The sequence below is a fragment of the Cryptomeria japonica genome, chromosome 5, assembly GCF_030272615.1.
Source record: "Cryptomeria japonica chromosome 5, Sugi_1.0, whole genome shotgun sequence".
NCBI classification, from domain to species: domain Eukaryota; kingdom Viridiplantae; phylum Streptophyta; class Pinopsida; order Cupressales; family Cupressaceae; genus Cryptomeria; species Cryptomeria japonica.
Genome location: NC_081409.1, coordinates 622,293,305 through 622,310,287, shown reverse-complemented (window position 1 = coordinate 622,310,287; position 16,983 = coordinate 622,293,305). Strand labels below are relative to the sequence as shown.

General features: G+C 37.5%; 1 protein-coding gene across 1 annotated transcript in view; it reads right to left on the bottom strand.

Moving 5' to 3' along the window:
• LOC131063775 (agmatine deiminase) overlaps positions 1-16,983 on the bottom strand; it is a 182,563-nt gene that overhangs the window by 47,241 nt on the left and 118,339 nt on the right. The window contains exon 9 of the mRNA XM_057997707.2: positions 10,969-11,198. Within this exon, the coding sequence (XP_057853690.1) occupies positions 10,969-11,198 (230 nt within the window). The remainder of the gene's footprint in view (positions 1-10,968; positions 11,199-16,983) is intronic.

The following is a 16,983-nucleotide window of genomic DNA, read 5'->3' as shown; positions in this document are numbered from 1 at the left end:
ATTTTAGTAGAAAGATGTGGGTGTACTTTCTTAAACATAAATCAGATGTATTTAGTATCTTTCAGAAGTTTAAGTCCTTTGTTGAAAAAGAGTCTGGACATAGTATCATTACTCTTAGGACAGATAACGGGGGGGAATTTTGTTCTTCTGTATTCTCCAACTTCTGTGATACCCATGGCATCAAATGCCAGTTGACTACACCCTACACTCCTCAGCAAAACAGTGTTGTCGAGCATCGCAATCGTACGGTTGTTGAGATAGCTCGCTCTATGTTACAACACAGGAGTGTTTCAAAGAAGTATTGGGCTGAAGCAGTCTTTACTACTGTCTACCTTCTTAACCGCTCTCCTGCTCAGGCTATTAAGGGGAAGACTCCAGAAGAGGTTTGGTCTGGTCGGAAGCCTCAGATCAGCCACCTGAAGGTTTTTGGCTCTGTTGCCTATGTTTGGATTCCAGATGCTAAGCGCTCCAAGTTGGATTCCAAAAGTCAGAAACTCATGATGACAGGATACAGTGATCACCATAAGGCCTACAGACTGATAGATATAGACACTGAACGTCTTATCTTCAGTCGTGATGTTGTATTTGATGAAGACAGAGGATTCTTTCAGTCCTCTTCTTCTGAGCAGAGTTCTGAGGATCAGCCTCACAGTGTTCTTATTCCATTAGGTTCGCCTGATGGGAGGGATGATGCAGAATCTATTTTCGATGATGCACTACCTGAGTTCCCTCCGGAGAATAATCCTCCTCCTGCTGCTCTTGTTCCTGATCCTGAGCCTCTTCCAGCTCCTCCAGATGTTCGCACTTCTACTCTCCGGCCTAAATGGTGGGCCAAGACCATTGGTGATCTCAGGGATACTGAGCTCATTGAGGGTAGAACCTCTCGTAATAAGAGCAAACAGCAGCATACAGTCAATTTTGCTCTCATGGCTAACATACACAGTGTTTTTGAGCCTCAGACATATTCAGAGGCTAAAGGTATACCTGAGTGGGAACAGGCTATGGAAGCTGAGTTCCAGAGTCTTCAGAAGAATCACACTTGGGCCCTTTCTGATCTTCCTTCAGGGAAGAAGCCCATTAGCTGCAAATGGGTGTACAAAGTAAAATACAAAGCTGATGGAACCTTAGACAAGTATAAGGCTCGTCTTGTTGCTCGTGGGTTCTCACAAAAAGAAGGCATTGACTACGAGGAGACTTTTGCTCCTACAACCAAAATGAGTACCATACGGCTCGTTCTTGCCTTGGCAGCCTGTTGACGTGTATTTTATACACAATCATACACAGAATAAAATACCCAAAGGCATCTTATCCTCTCTTGAATAAAGTCGCTAACTGCTGAAGATTTCGCAAGAAGGATCAATTAGGATGACTCCAATGTTCTTGTAAGTAGGGTCTCTACGTGTGGATAAGCACCAGTGGTCGTTGTGATTGCTGTGTCATCAAGGGGCCTTACATTGCCGAAGATTTTGCTAAACTAAAGAAGCTTTTCAAAAAAATATCAAAAGGATAGGGTTTTTGCAAGAGCTCTAATCTAGTCTAACCCTAAGAATGACTTCATGTGGACAAGACTTGGCAAGATTCTACCAACTTCAATTTTGCCATGAAATAACAACTCAATTGAAATTGATGCGATCTTCTAAGGTAACAAATGATTTTTCAATACATCAAAGATCAAAGACACTGCCACGAAGGTACATATCCAAGATACAACAATGATTGAAGGTTAAGTGATTCAAGTATTCTCCAGTTGACCACGCAAGGCGTTCCTACAATCAGCAAGAAGCTAGTGGTTTGGAAAGCGAATCCTACCAAAGATCAAGTCCAACACTTTGTCCTTCGAATTAACACACTACTTTGATTGAGAATGATTCAAGAAAATAGAACAACCATGAAGATAACCAAGAGAATTGCAACAAAACACCATAACTTCAATATTTCATTGATTTCAAAGTCATCATGTACAACAATTGTTTGAATTCTTTCCTCAAAACTCAATCTTGCTACAAAAGTAAATTGCTTCTAAACTCTAATCTCTCTAATACATCAATAATCTAATCTTCTTCTCACATCTAAAAAAAATATGAAATGAAATGAGGGTATAAATAGCATCCTCAATTACAATGAATGGTCCAGATCAAAAAGCAGATCAATGGTCAAGATCATGACACCTAAACCCTAATTAGGGTTTGTTACAAATGGCCTCCTTTTTTACTGGACAATATTAAATGCATAGCCAAATATTAAATTTGGCACAAAAATCTAGGAGACATAGACCAATGACAATTAAGGTGCCATGTCATCTATAACAACCTCTCATCTAGAATCTTATTCCCTTTCCAATTCTCTTTTTTAGCATATGCAATGAATCTTGACACGATTCCTTCGATCTCAGCAATTGGAATCTCGGGAAGATTCTTCATTCTTTCTTCCAAGTGGATGACCTGATCAAATGCATCTAGAAGAGCTGTGTCCCATCCAGGTTCAAGTTCTTTAGTCTTTTCAATCAGGAGCATGGTAGCAAACATCTGGTCTTGTTGCTCATCTGTGATATTAGCGTCCTTGCAAAAGATGACCTTGATTCTATCTTCCAATTCCTGCAAATCCACATCTGTCTCAACTTCGATCCTCCTGCCAAGAATGGTACGCAGTACCTCAAATACTCTGTCCTGGATCGGGTTGATCACCTCCTCAACATGGCTGCATCTAGTACTGATGTCCTCGAAGAGAACTTCCTTCATCTGGAGTAAGGTTGACCACTGAAGTAAACTGTGAGGTCCTCCATCCATGATCTTTCCTGTGCTAAGACCTTCCTCGATGTTTGTCTGATTACTTTCAAGACAGGAATGATAACCTCTTTGGTATGAGCAAAAGCAGCTACTGTTATCATCAAGTTGTGGATAATCTCAAGAACCTGGATAGCCCTATGAATAGTCTTCATCATCCTTGTTGTAAATTCTACGGCAACTGTATGAGATTTGTCCATCCAAGTACTCATACGCTGGACCATATTCTTGAATCTCTCTGCCTCACCAATTGATTGAAGGGGAAGTGCCTGTATGGGTGATCTTGCTGGATCCTGACGTCCTAAAGGTTGATTGAGATGGCTGAAATATGTTCTCCATGCACCAACCTCTCTCTCAAGCTTCCTATTCTTCTCCATTTCTTCCCTAAGTTTGTCTTTCAAGGCCTCAAATGAATCGGTGGCATCATCAAGTGTCTGCTCGGCTGTGGATGGACCTAGCTCAAATGTCTCTATATCATATTCCTCTGCTAAGATCTCACCTTCATACTTGTCCACTGCCGGTGTAGCTATCTGTAATTTTCTGGATCCAGTCTCATCTCTAATCATCTTGGACATCTTGGTAGCCTTCCTCTTTTCTGTCACTTCCTGGGAATGCCCGACAAGGCTCTCCAAATCAATTACATTGTCTTCGTCCTCAATCACGATCACCTTAGTTAATCTTTCCTTCAACCAATCTGGGATGGCTGATCTTGTCTCTTTGACCTGTATTTCCTTATGCAATATTTCTTCTTCTCTGGGAGGAGATGTTACTTCGTCATTATTCTTGTCTTCATGTAGCTCATAATCTTGGAGAGATCCACTTGGTGACTTTTGAGGTACTTGTCCTTCTTTATCATTCTGAACCATCGACTCCATAGACTCTTCCACTTCAAGTGTCCTTTTCTCTTGTCGAGAAGATGTACCGGATGAACGATCTCGGCTGGCCTCTTGTTTCTTCTTGGAAGATTCTCTCTTTCCAAGTCTCTCTTTCCTCTTCGAGCCTCTTGGATGGAGATCGCCTTCACTTGCACTTCGAAGGTTGCCTTCATTTGCATTCCTGGGATTAGGATTACCTTCGCTTACACTAGCTCCACCTTCGGCTGGTTTCTCTTCCAAAGTGAAAGTCATAGCTATGCCTTGCTCTCTCAACTTCTGATGCTGCACATCAACCCATCTGCGAGTACAAGACAAGACTGGAGCCATCAAAGCATCTAGATCCACGACCTCGGGCTCATTCCAATCTAACCTTACTGATTTGCTTTCTCGGTCATAGGATGACTGGAGATGTCTGCCACTGTCCTAAGCTTGGTCGACCACTCTATAAATCTTGCATTTCCTGATGAAATCCAAAGGCAATCTAGAATGCATCTTTCTTTTCACTTCAAGATCGTCTAAGAGATTCATCATAAAATCTTCTATCTGAAATTCATGCTTAAACTTCCTACCGACTGTCTCCTCTATATATCCATGTGGATCAAAGCTTTCTCTCAAGGCAAAGGATGAAAAAGAATACAAAGCTAACTCCTTCTCTGCGTCATCCATGGCTAAAGCATTAGGACATACCTCAACTGAATTGCCTAAGATGATAGGTACAGGAACTCCATTTCCATGTCTGTGTCTGAATGCCTTCGCATAAGCTGCCAACTGTCTTGTTACCTCAAGTAACACTATTCTGTCTGTCGGATATCTCGGCAACATGTATGGAGGTGAAGGACATCCATGGACTCTGATATAAGTAAACTTCGGAAATTGGATAAACCAAGCACCGTACCTCTTTACTAGTTCCTGTGCATCCTGAGATAATCCGTTGTGAATCCCATCTTGCAACGTCCTCGTGATGTTCATCGTGAAGGTATCATTAACTAGCTTGTAGTTGCTTCCTGGCGGATGATGCAAGTGGACATAGGAATCACAAACTCTGACCTCGCCGGGTCCTCTTCCAATCACTCCTCTGTGAGGTAGTCCTGCGTACTCAAAGCTCCTAATCAAAGCATATATGACGTATGAACTCATGTGGAAGGACTTGGTAGCTTTGAGTCTCCTCAACTGTACGTCCAAGCAATGGCTAATCATTCTAGCCCAATGAATTGTTCCTTTTCCCTGAACTATCACCTGGATAAAGTAGAACATCCACCTCTCAAAGTAGAAGGCTTGAGGAGCTCCCGTGACTCGGTTGAGCATTGTAATCAAATCTCTGTACTCCTCCTGGAAATCGATCCTATGTGGTGTGTTCGGGATCTTGCTCAGGCGAGGACGACTCTTGAGTAACCAGTTCTTGTTGATGATGCTTAGGCAAGCATCTGGATCATCTTCGTACATGGACCTGGCTCCTTCTATGCTCTTGTATATCATATCCCTGTGCTCTGAAAGATGGAAAGCCTCACTTATAGCTTCCTCTGAAAGATATGCTAAAGTGTTTCCTTCCTTGGACACGATCGTTCTGGACAGAGGATCATAATGACGAGCACACTCGATCATCAACTCATGGCACTGAACTGCTGAAGGGAAGCCGGCCGCCTTAATGATGCCACTTTCAATTATTCTCCGGGCGACAGGTGATGGCTTACCAATGTAGGGGACCTCTCGAAACTTCTTCGTGCTGAAGTTGCCCAAGTTGGTATCTCCAATGTTGCTCCACTTAGACACGATCTTGGTCTCCACTTCTTCGGTCTTTTGATCTTCCTTCATGAGAGCTGGACGACTGGTGGATGCTCCCGCCTTCGGGGTCGCCATACCTACACAACATTTCATAATAAGTAACTAGATATTGCAATGCATAGCATAGATTAGATTAAAGATTAATTTTAGGAAACTTCATGATAAGTCTTTGAGTTATCATTTCCTAAAAACGATTGAGCTACTGAAATTAAAAATTTCAAAATTCAAAATTTGAAGCAATGATGATCAAAATTCAAAATTCAAGGGATCCTCGCCATACCTTGTTTGAGAGTTTAACTCTAAAATGCAAAACAAGAAATTCGCCTAGGCAAAACTTAATTTGAAGCTTCCCACGTGATCCCTCTTCAAATGAACGTCCTCCTTATCAATTCGCCACCCTTGGGGTCTTTGATGTGATCTTTAATGTCTTTGGCAAGTTCGCCTTACTTTAACTTCAAGTTCGCACTCCCTTGATGATGTTTGCGCCTTCCTTGGAATGGAAATTCGCTCCACTTGAATACCAATCGCACTTCTCCAAAATCGCATATGGAAGATGATAAAATGATAATGTGAAAATGAAAATTTTCACCCTCCTTTTATAAGCGTTCACCTCTCATTTACCTCTAGGCCGACTTTGCCAAAATAAAGAAATTAAAATGATTTTTAAATAAATAACAAGGGCCGACTTTTGCAAAATGAGGTAATTTAAAACAATTTTTTAAATAAATTTAAAGGCCAACTTTTGTAAAATAAACAAATAAACACCAAGCGCCCCATTTTATTATTTAAAATAATAATTAATTAATTAAATGCCATCGTTTTTTAATTAATTCGATTTTTAAATAGGCAAAAATTAATTAATTAATGCTTATGCGCAATTTTTAAATGCTATCAATTGATTTATCGATTTTTTCTAGCATTTAATAAAATTTAAAAAATTGTTTTAGCGCCAAAAATTGGGAGAAGGGAAAGATACGAACCTATCGCTCTAGTCCCTGACTGAGGGACAGGAGCGAACTTCATTTTGGCCTTGATTCTTGTGCTTTCGACGTTCAAAACCATCATCTTCACGTTGAAACTGGCATATTTGCAAGGAATTTCGAACTTGAGTGACTTGATTTCGTAAATGAATGCCTCTTGTGACCATCATCGCCCTGGTCCCTTGGTGAGGGACAGGAGCAATCTTGGTGTTTTCTCCTTGATCTTAGCTTCTATGATCACCAAATTTCATCATGAGGAAGAAACAACGTCATCCTTTCGTTCCATGCTTGTTCTACTTGTCTTTAACAAGGCATTTTGATGCTTGAAGGATTATCGCCCTGGTCCCTTGGTGAGGGACAGGAGCGAACCTTGTATCTTAGCCTAAATTTGTCGTTTTGTAACCTTTGTTTCTTGTTCATTGCCTTCCAAACGATATCCTTGATCTTGTGTATCCTTGCCTTGTCATGATTTTGAAGGAAAATGAATGATCTTGTGAAAATCGCCTTGGTCCCTGACTGAGGGACAAGAGCGATGTTGTCTCCTTGGCTCAATTGATCACCTTTTGACATTTGATTTCTTTGCATATCACCTTCTTAAGACACCTTAGACCCTATGCAACCTTGTACAACCTTGACTTGGCGTGATTTTTGAAGGATTTGGCCAATATGGTAAATATCGCCCTGGTCCCTGGCTGAGGGACAGGAGCGAATTTGGGCATCCTGGGCTCAACCTTGTTTGTATCAACTTGCAATCACTTTCACCATGTAGAATGAGGTCCTTTGATCCCTCTTAGACACTTGAAACCTGATAAACCTTCAAAACCCAAGCCTTCATAGAAATTTCGCTCTGGTCCCTGACTGAGGGACAGGAGCGAATTTGGGCATTTGGTGCAATTCTTTCAACTTTAGCGGTCCTTGTAACTTTGTTCGTCATCGAGATGCTTCAAAACGTCCTTGCCTCCATGTATCCTGACTTGGAGTGGTTTGAACTTGAGTGAAAGGCAAGATAATCATCATTTCGCCCTGGTCCCTGGCTGAGGGACAGGAGCGAATTTTCATGTGCAAGCTCAATTACACTTTGCCAACCCCAAAATTTATCTTCAATGATCTTGTTGTGCATCCCTTCATTCATCCATGGCTTGGAATTCATTCAAACTTGGCGAGAAATTGACCTAAGGCAAAATCGCTCTGGTCCCTGACTGAGGGACAGGAGCGCCTAGGTCAATTTGAGTCTCCTGTTGATGTCTTGTAATCTTCAATTTGCCTTCAACGGGTTCATTTCATCCTCCTTTCTTGTTTCAAACTCAAAACTTGCTCAATCTTCACCCAAATTTTGCCCTATAAGGAATTTCGCTCTGGTCCCTGGGAGACGGACGGGAGCTACACTGAATTTCGCCCTGGTCCCTGACTGAGGGACAGGAGCGATTTTTCATTTTGGTCCATTTTCCTTCACGAAGGCACTTCTAAATTATATTCAACTGATGAAACATATCTCCTTGGTTCTCCTTAAATCGTCAAATTGTTCAAATCCTGCAAGGACAAGGCAATGTTTGATTTTGAGCTCCGGTCCTTCACTGAGGGACAGGAGCAATTTTTACTCCTGGCACATTTCCATGCTTGTGAAATTCTTCAAATTATATTCAACGGAAAGATCATCCCTCCCTTTATCACTTCCACTTCAAAATTTGTCTTGATCCTGCAGAGACAGTAAGATTTTGAGAAACGAGCTCCGGTCCTTCACTAAGGGACAGGAGCGATTTTGCTCCTACAGGCCAAAATATCATGATTTCGGGATTACAATGACTTCACAAGGCAAAAACAAGACCTTTCCAATGCCCGGGATCAAATATCAAAATTTTCAAAATTTGGTCAAAATCACTCAATTGGACAAAATTCGCAATTTCATCATTCACACTTAGACAAATTTAGACTCTTCATTCAAAATTCCAATTGAAAATAGACCAACTCACTTAGCCTCTGGCGAATTCACTTTATTCAAAATTGCATCCTACGAAAGGAAGCTCGAAAAACTCTCATCATTGACTGGACTCTGGCCCAAAAACGTCAAAACGGGAACCCTAAGGCTTGACCCTTAATCCAGACAACTGACAAACTACCAAAAACCCTAAAAAGCAGAGAAAAAAAAATAGGCAACACGAGCAAAAAGAGGGGGTCCCCATTTTAATGGGGCGATGTGTGAAATGGTCACAACACAGCCCAGTTCAATTGGAAAGTCCATCAGATGGACGTCAAGAGTGCCTTTTTGAATGGTGACTTACAGGAAGAAGTCTACATGACGCAACCCCCAGGATTCAAGGTTGCTGGTCAAGAACAGAAGGTCTATAGATTAGTCAAAGCACTCTATGGTCTGAAACAAGCTCCTCGGGCTTGGTACATGAAAATTGATAAGTACCTGACAGATCATGGCTTTCAGCGGAGTCCATCTGATGCAAACCTGTATATCAAGCATACTAGTAATGATATTCTGTTTGTGGTTGTCTATGTGGATGACTTAATCATTACTGGCAGTTCAGCACATTTGATCACTGGGATCAAACAGGATTTGTGCCACACCTTTGATATGATAGATTTGGGACTTCTACATTACTGCTTAGGAGTTGAAGTCTGGCAGACTGAGACCAGTATCTTTCTCTCTCAGTCCAAGTATGCCAGAAGTCTTGTGGACAGGTTCAGAATGCAGGATTGCAAACCTGCCTCTACTCCTATGGAACCCGGGCTCAAACTTTCAGCTCAGTCATCCTCACCAGTTGTGGATGAATCTCTGTTCAGGCAACTAGTGGGCAGCCTCATCTATCTTACTGCCACTAGACCTGACATCAGTTTTGCAGTGAGCTACATTTCACGCTTCATGACAGCTCCCAAGGCTGATCATTGGTTAGCAGCGAAGCGTGTGCTGCGTTATGTGAGTGGCACTCCTGATTATGGACTTCTGTACACTCGGAGTTCTGATCCTATACTCAGTGGTTACACAGATTCTGACTGGGCAGGTTCGGTTGATGACCGTAAGTCTACAGCAGGGTATGTGTTTAGTTTGGGATCTGGTGCTGTCACATGGACTAGTAAGAAGCAGCAGGCTGTGGCTCTCTCCTCGACAGAAGCAGAGTATCGGGGAGCAGTTAAGGCATCTTGTGAGGCGGTTTGGCTTCGACGAATGCTTGCGGATATGCATGTCTCCCAGGCAGGTCCTACTCCCTTGTTCTGTGATAATCAGGGAGTGCTCAAACTCGCCAAGAATCCAGTCTTCCATGAAAGAACCAAGCATGTGGAAACGCATTGTCACTATATTCGACAGCTGGTTGAAGACGGATCCATCCAGTTGCTGTATGTTCCTACCTCGGAGCAGCCAGCAGACATCTTCACCAAGCCCCTTGGTCCTGATAAATTTGTAAAATTCAGGGGGTCTATAGGTGTAGTTAATAGATTGAGCATTAAGGGAGGGTAATAGAATATTAAAATATGTTAATTTTAGTATTAATGCTCATTCAGTGTATATTCTATTTTAGACAGATCATCTTCGATCTTCTCAGCAGTTTCTTATTAGAAACTTGCTATTCTTGTAAATAGCTTTGTATTATTTATGAGCGTTTTGCTCATTCTGATTAATCAATCAATTCTTTGAAATCCATTGCGTGTCTCGCATTGTTTTAATTATTCTCTTAGTTAAAACCCATGCTTTGAGATTCATGTTTGAAACATCGGTGACTACACTATATACAATTTATCCACAGCTTGTGTGTAAAACAATGATAATTATTGGCTTTAACCAACTTACAAAATAGTTACACTTTTTGAGTCAAAATTATTGTCTTTTTGAAACAATTTTTAAAAATCTTAATCCATCACCAACTTCAGAAATCAACTTCAGCTTCTTTTACTGACTTCAAGTTATCTTTTAACTTCTAAAATTATTTGAATTTTAAATTTTTTAATTTTATTATTATTTTTTTTTAATAGTTTAATAGACACCGTGGCATCCCTAAAATCAGGGGAAAAAGTTGTCCCCATGTCCCCCCCTCCCAAAAATTCATATAAACACTAGTTAGCAGTACTATTTACAACAATATAAACCTTTCTCAATGTTTTCATAAATTTTAAATGTCTATATTAGACTATTTTATTCAGTTTGAACTTTGAACTTTGAATGCTTTTGACAGATCCAAGTCCCTCAAATCTTTGCTCAGGCACATAATTTTTGAGAAACTATGAAATGGATTTTTCTGTAAATATGGACAATGTAAATTTATGTAGATTAGTTCCAAATGTCATTTCCATATCCATCCCTTGAGTACTAATCCTTGCACGATTTAATGCCCCTGAAACATGCCCTGAACGTCTAAATATCCAATACAAAAAAAATCTCCAAACAATTTCCACCAAAAATCTAAAATTTCCGAGTGCAGTTGCAGAAATATTTTCAGTCACTTTCAGTGCTTCTGTGAACATGTAAATGCTTGAGATATGGACTTATGGATCCAGCCAAACAGCTTTATTTTAAGTTAATAAAAGGAATATGAGCAATGGACTCACTTTAAGACCTGCTGCCTCTTCTTCTGTCATGAAAAGAGGCCTTGGTATACACAACTTGATTATCTGCAGCATCCGTCCTTGTGCATCTGTAGCCTTGGAAAGAATAGAATAATCCTCAACTGAGCGTTCATATTGTGGATCATGTTCATCATCAGTCCATGCTAACATAACCACTCCAGGCTTCACAAAGCAGCACATATTGTCCACATGTCCATTGGTGTCATCATCTCCTGAAAAAAATATGATGGAAAAGGAGACAGTTTATAGTAATTCAAGAAGCACATATAGGAAACTCCATATACCACTATTACTCAAAAAAGGTCTCAAAAGTATAATACTGGAAAGAAAAGCATTGTGAATCATCAACAACACCATAGAAATTAAATGTACAAAAAAAATTGAAATCAAGAAACAGTAAAACCATATAACTCAGTGAGACATTTCTAAGCAAATCACTTCAGTTTCTTTCCAGTATATATGCATTGCAAACACATATAAATATAGTCTGGCAGACCACCATTTGTTCCAATTTTGTATTAATACCAGTTTCCTTTCAGCATCTAAACAAATTTAGAAGATAAAAAAAACATTTTTTTTAAATAAAAGCAGGGGGTCTATTAATGGGGCCCCTGCCCAACTGCACCATATAAACTACACATCACTAATACTCCAAATCAAAATGGCATGTTTAAACAGGATACACTTACATTTTACCTTTTTTCTGTTAGAACATAATGTTATTAGGGATCACATCCTTATAACATTTATATATAATGTTCTAATATAAGGTTATAAAACCTTATATATTATATGCTTTATAAGCATATCCCATTTAAAATAGTTATAATCTAATAACTATTAGATTATTAAATATTTATGAGTGGGGGTTATTGAAAAGGTGTGACTAGTTAAGTCACCCTTCCTCCTATATTTAAGGAGGTTCTCTCTCATTTGAGAGGTGTGTGAATTTGGAGCTTTATGGTGAGTTCTATCACTATACATATGAGGTATTATTGGCCATGTGGAAGTATTGGAGGAGTGTCCCCAGGGTCATGTCTATTTTATTATAGACTATATTTGCAAGTGTTTTAATTAAATGATGCTTTATGGGGTTTTTTACCCGAAAGGGTTTTCCCTATGTATATCTTGTGTACTGTGTACATTTTTCATGTATGTTTCATATTTCATTTACTTTATAATCTTGTTTATAATGATTAGTATCCTAAAATCCTAATTTTTAACATGGTATCAGAGCAGGTTAGGCTATACTAATCGTTTGTACAAGTTATACTAGAAGATAGTGCTATTCTCTATTATTTTTAAAATTAATTTATCAAGGCCAAGTAAGGAAATTCTAACTATTCCTTTTCATAGGTGATATTTTTCAACAATATTTCATTTTTTTTTTTTAAATATTTATAATGCATACAATTATGATTGGCAACTATTTGATTATTAGATGATTATGATATTTAAGTTTTACATTTCATAATTTGTTTAACTCAAAAATTATTCTATTGTAAAAGAACTATATATTATCAAAACCTTTTAGTGCCTACTCTATAGAAAATTCTTCTTCTTTTAGTAGACTATTATCCCTTATTAATGTCAAAAGAATGACTTTTTTTAGAAAGTAAATAAGTCTTAGAATGACATTCATGATCCTTGGTTATTAGTTACAAAGTATTTATCTTCCTTCTCTAAGAAAAGAAAAACATTTTTCCTCTAAAAATACTTTTATCAATTCTACTATATATTTTAAAAATAAAAACTAGAATAAGATTTTATATAAAAAAATAATTATTGATCAAAAAGAAGGATGTCAACAACTAATTTTTTTTTACATTTTCATTGTAAATTATAACTAGTAGTCCTTGTGAACTATAAAAAATTAAAAACCTTAATTATGATTAGCACCATTTATTACATTTCCTTTACACATATTTATATATCTTTAAGATCCATAGTACATAACCAAATGATTTTATACTTTTCTACATTAAAAAATGTGCTCCTTTTAACAGACCAAATTTCATTGGTAAGAAAAGGATGCAAATTTGCCTCATAAAATAAAAGTAGTCTTCCTCATAAGTCATATGATTTGGACTAGTTGTACCCTTTCATAATAAGTCGCATCTCTTAACATTTTTTCCTCTTCATGATGATAAAAGCATAAAAAAATTACCACTAAGTTGACTGGTCCTTTACTCGTTTTTTTTTGTTTTTTTTGCAATGGTGTAGTGACTTTGACATTTTGCATTTGGAATCTTATATATTTCACACACAGTCTGATACATTTCCTTTCATTCCTTACTCCTCTTGAATTTTCATTTCATAATTTACTTGGGTCTATGTGGTAATGGATAACTCATAGTTTTTTCATGTATATACATGAGGAGTCAGGAGAAGTAGGTAACAATATCTATTTGCTTCTTGTGTGATGAAGTGTGTCCTTTGATACTTGCACACATCTGCATAAAAGACTCTAAAACTCATTGCATATTAGCTTTGTGAGTAGAAGAAACTATTGTTCGCATCGAGAATAATGAGCAGGTTTCTGAGCAATTGGACTTCAATCCTAACAGCTTTATTTTCAATTTCATCTCAAAGACAACTAAGAGTACAAAGAGTAAAATATTTGGAGCTTAACAGTTTAACTAAACTAAAATATCTTCCTGCACATACTAATTTAGGCATAGATAGGTGGCGTAGTTAGCAGAAATGGAGGATCAAATAAGTGAGCCATCTTTATCAGCTATTGGAGTTTTTTTTTTTGCAGTGACATTGGTACCCTCTCCAACGCTACATACTACATCCAGTTTTGGGTGTCTGACTTTATATTGTAAAACGATATTGTCTAAGCGCTTATAGCACCATTTTATTGGCACTCACTATTTATTTTGTAGTCAATATCCCTTGCTATTGGTGGTTGATATTGGAAGTTTGTATTGATTCTTGGCCTGAATATCGTGTCTGCGTGGTTAGATTGTGTGTGGCTAAGTGTTTGATCAAGAGGCTAGGATTTTAACTTTTTTCCTTGCCTTGTCATTGAGTTCGCGCATCATCAACATTCGATGGAGGCTCCTCTCTATCATTTAGCAACAATATACACATTGCAATTTTGTGGTTGTGTTACGATTAAGATTGGAGTGATATTTCACCTTCCTTCATCGATTCTATTACAAGCAACAATATATATTTTCCCACCACGCTTCTACAAACAAGCCATATACTTGAGGTCTCTTTGTCATTTTAATTGGCATCTTATTATTATTATGGGAATATCTCAAACTACATTTTGATAGGGTAATTTTTGGTATCCATTGTCATTATCGTATAATTTGTCTGCATATGACATTTCCCATCTACTTTCAATATTTAAAATAAAAAATACAATAAATAAAAGGAAGTTTTCATATATATTTAAGACCCATGGAATGAATTTTGAATCTTCAATCAACTAACTTTACTTTAATGTGCCACATGCCCTTCAAGTGGCCCTCCCAAAGTACCTGTTATTATTTATATTAGTCCTTTAAGCGCATCACAAAAAGTCACATATGAACTAGTAGGAATAAAGGAAGGAACATCATGAATTATCTTAACTTATTTTTTTAGTATTTGATGAAGGATATGAATTATATTAATATTGAGGATATTCCTACTTGTACTATGTTTGATGTACGAATGATTTACTATCAAATTATCACAATGATCATCTATAGATAGAGGATAAAATATTTACCTACGAAATATAAAGGCTATTAAATATGCATACGTAAATTTAAAAATTTCTCATTAGCATCTTTTTTTGGAGATCCAAGTGATTTGTTATTCTATTCTATATTTGATCCATTTTTTTTTCAATCATACTATTTATAATGGGTGACTATCGCCCTTATAAACTGTCTGGGGAGCAAACCTAGAAAGGATAGCTCACCCGTTGCCTAATTTTTTATGGATAATTACTATATGTAGTAGTATGTCTATTTTTGTATTTTAAACAAGACAACAAATTATTTCTCATGAAAATATATGTTGATCTCCTTTCTACCAATCATTGGACTATATTTTTATAACAAATATTATATGATCTTTGGAAAATGACAAAAAAATAATATTATGTTCTTTCTTTGCACCAAAAATGAAGTTGATTACTATGTTACTAACTATATTGTTTCTTCTATGGCGAGGTTATGCCTTCAAAACATATGGTGCAAGTGCTATTACATGGATGCTGCAATACTTTAATAAGAAGACTATCTTCTATGTGTCTTTGAATCAAATGGACAAAATATGAATGTAGCTCTTAAAGAATCAATATGGCCTTGAAGATTTATGGAAGAGTTCCATTTGGATACATATGAAAATACCATATTACTTGAAGTTACTTTACTCTTTCTAGAGAATATCATTTCTAAAGATCAAAATGAACATTGAAGATCATGGGCACCTCACTCAAGTGAAAGCATTCTATAATAAAGGCACCTTGAAGATCATGGGCACCTCACTCAAGTGAAAGCATTCTATAATAAAGGCACCTTGAAGATCATGGGCACCTCACTCAAGTGAAATCATTCTATAATAAAGACACTTTGAAGATCATGAGTACATACTATATATTATAATTTTAGCCATCACTTTGAAATCCTCTATGCAGTGATTGGCTTTGAGGTGATGCCATTAAGGGGGAGTGTACATGACACCACCTAGTGGCTAAATCCTAGATTTAAGACCTAATAGGCATAAGACCTTTAGGCATTATATGCTCCAAATTCAAATAATCCTTGGCCTTAGGTTATGCCATTGAGGGGGAGTGTGCAAGTCAATGACACCACCTAGTGGCTAAATCCTTTATTTTTTAAGTCCTACGGGCAGATTTTTTTAAGTCCTACGGGAACAGTATCGTAAGACCTACGGGCAGAATTTTTTAAGTCCTACGGGCATATTGTAAATTCTTCTCCTTGTAAAACTTCCACTTGTAAAAGCATTGTATTAAGACCTACGGGCACTATGTAATGAACCTGGGGAGAGGCTAATTTGAGGGGACCACGGCTCCAATATAATTTTTAAGACCTCACAGCATCATTTTTAAAACACTGGGATTATAAATTATGACAAGATGAGTTTCATGTAGTCCGGAATGCATGATCTTCATGTTGGCATATATTTGTGTCCCTATTTATTACTGTCAAAGAAGACCTACGTTACTAGGGTGCTTCATTTTTTCTTCTATGGAAATTGACATGTGATCCCCTATTAACATTAAGGGGGAGTGTTAGAACATAATGTTATTAGGGATCACATCCTTATAACATTTATATATAATGTTCTAATATAAGGTTATAAAACCTTATATATTATATGCTTTATAAGCATATCCCATTTAAAATAATTATAATCTAATAACTATTAGATTATTAATTATTTATGAGTGGGGGTTATTGAAAAGGTGTGACTAGTTAAGTCACCCTTCCTCCTATATTTAAGGAGGTTCTCTCTCATTTGAGAGGTGTGTGAATTTGGAGCTTTATGGTGAGTTGTATCACTATGCATATGAGGTATTATTGGCCATGTGGAAGTATTGGAGGAGTGTCCCCAGGTTCATGTCTATTTTATTATAGACTATATTTGTAAGTGTTTTAATTAAATGATGCTTTATGGGGTTTTTTACTCGAAAGGGTTTTCCCCATGTATATCTTGTGTACTGTGTACATTTTGCATGTATGTTTCATATTTCATTACTTTATAATCTTGTTTATAATGATTAGTATCCTACGATCCTAATTTCTAACATTTTCGTTATGCAATATAACTTTCATGTGACATATAGGCTCGCCTTTTAGTTTTTGTTCTCAACTTCAGTCCATTCATTTACCTCACCATTGCTCTTTAAGGAAAAATTAAGATCGTATTACGATTGATTGATAACTACTAATAAAATTCTTGCAAATTCCTGTCTACCCCCACTCTTCATTCAAGTGTGCAGCATGCAAACCTAAGGGGAAAAGCATC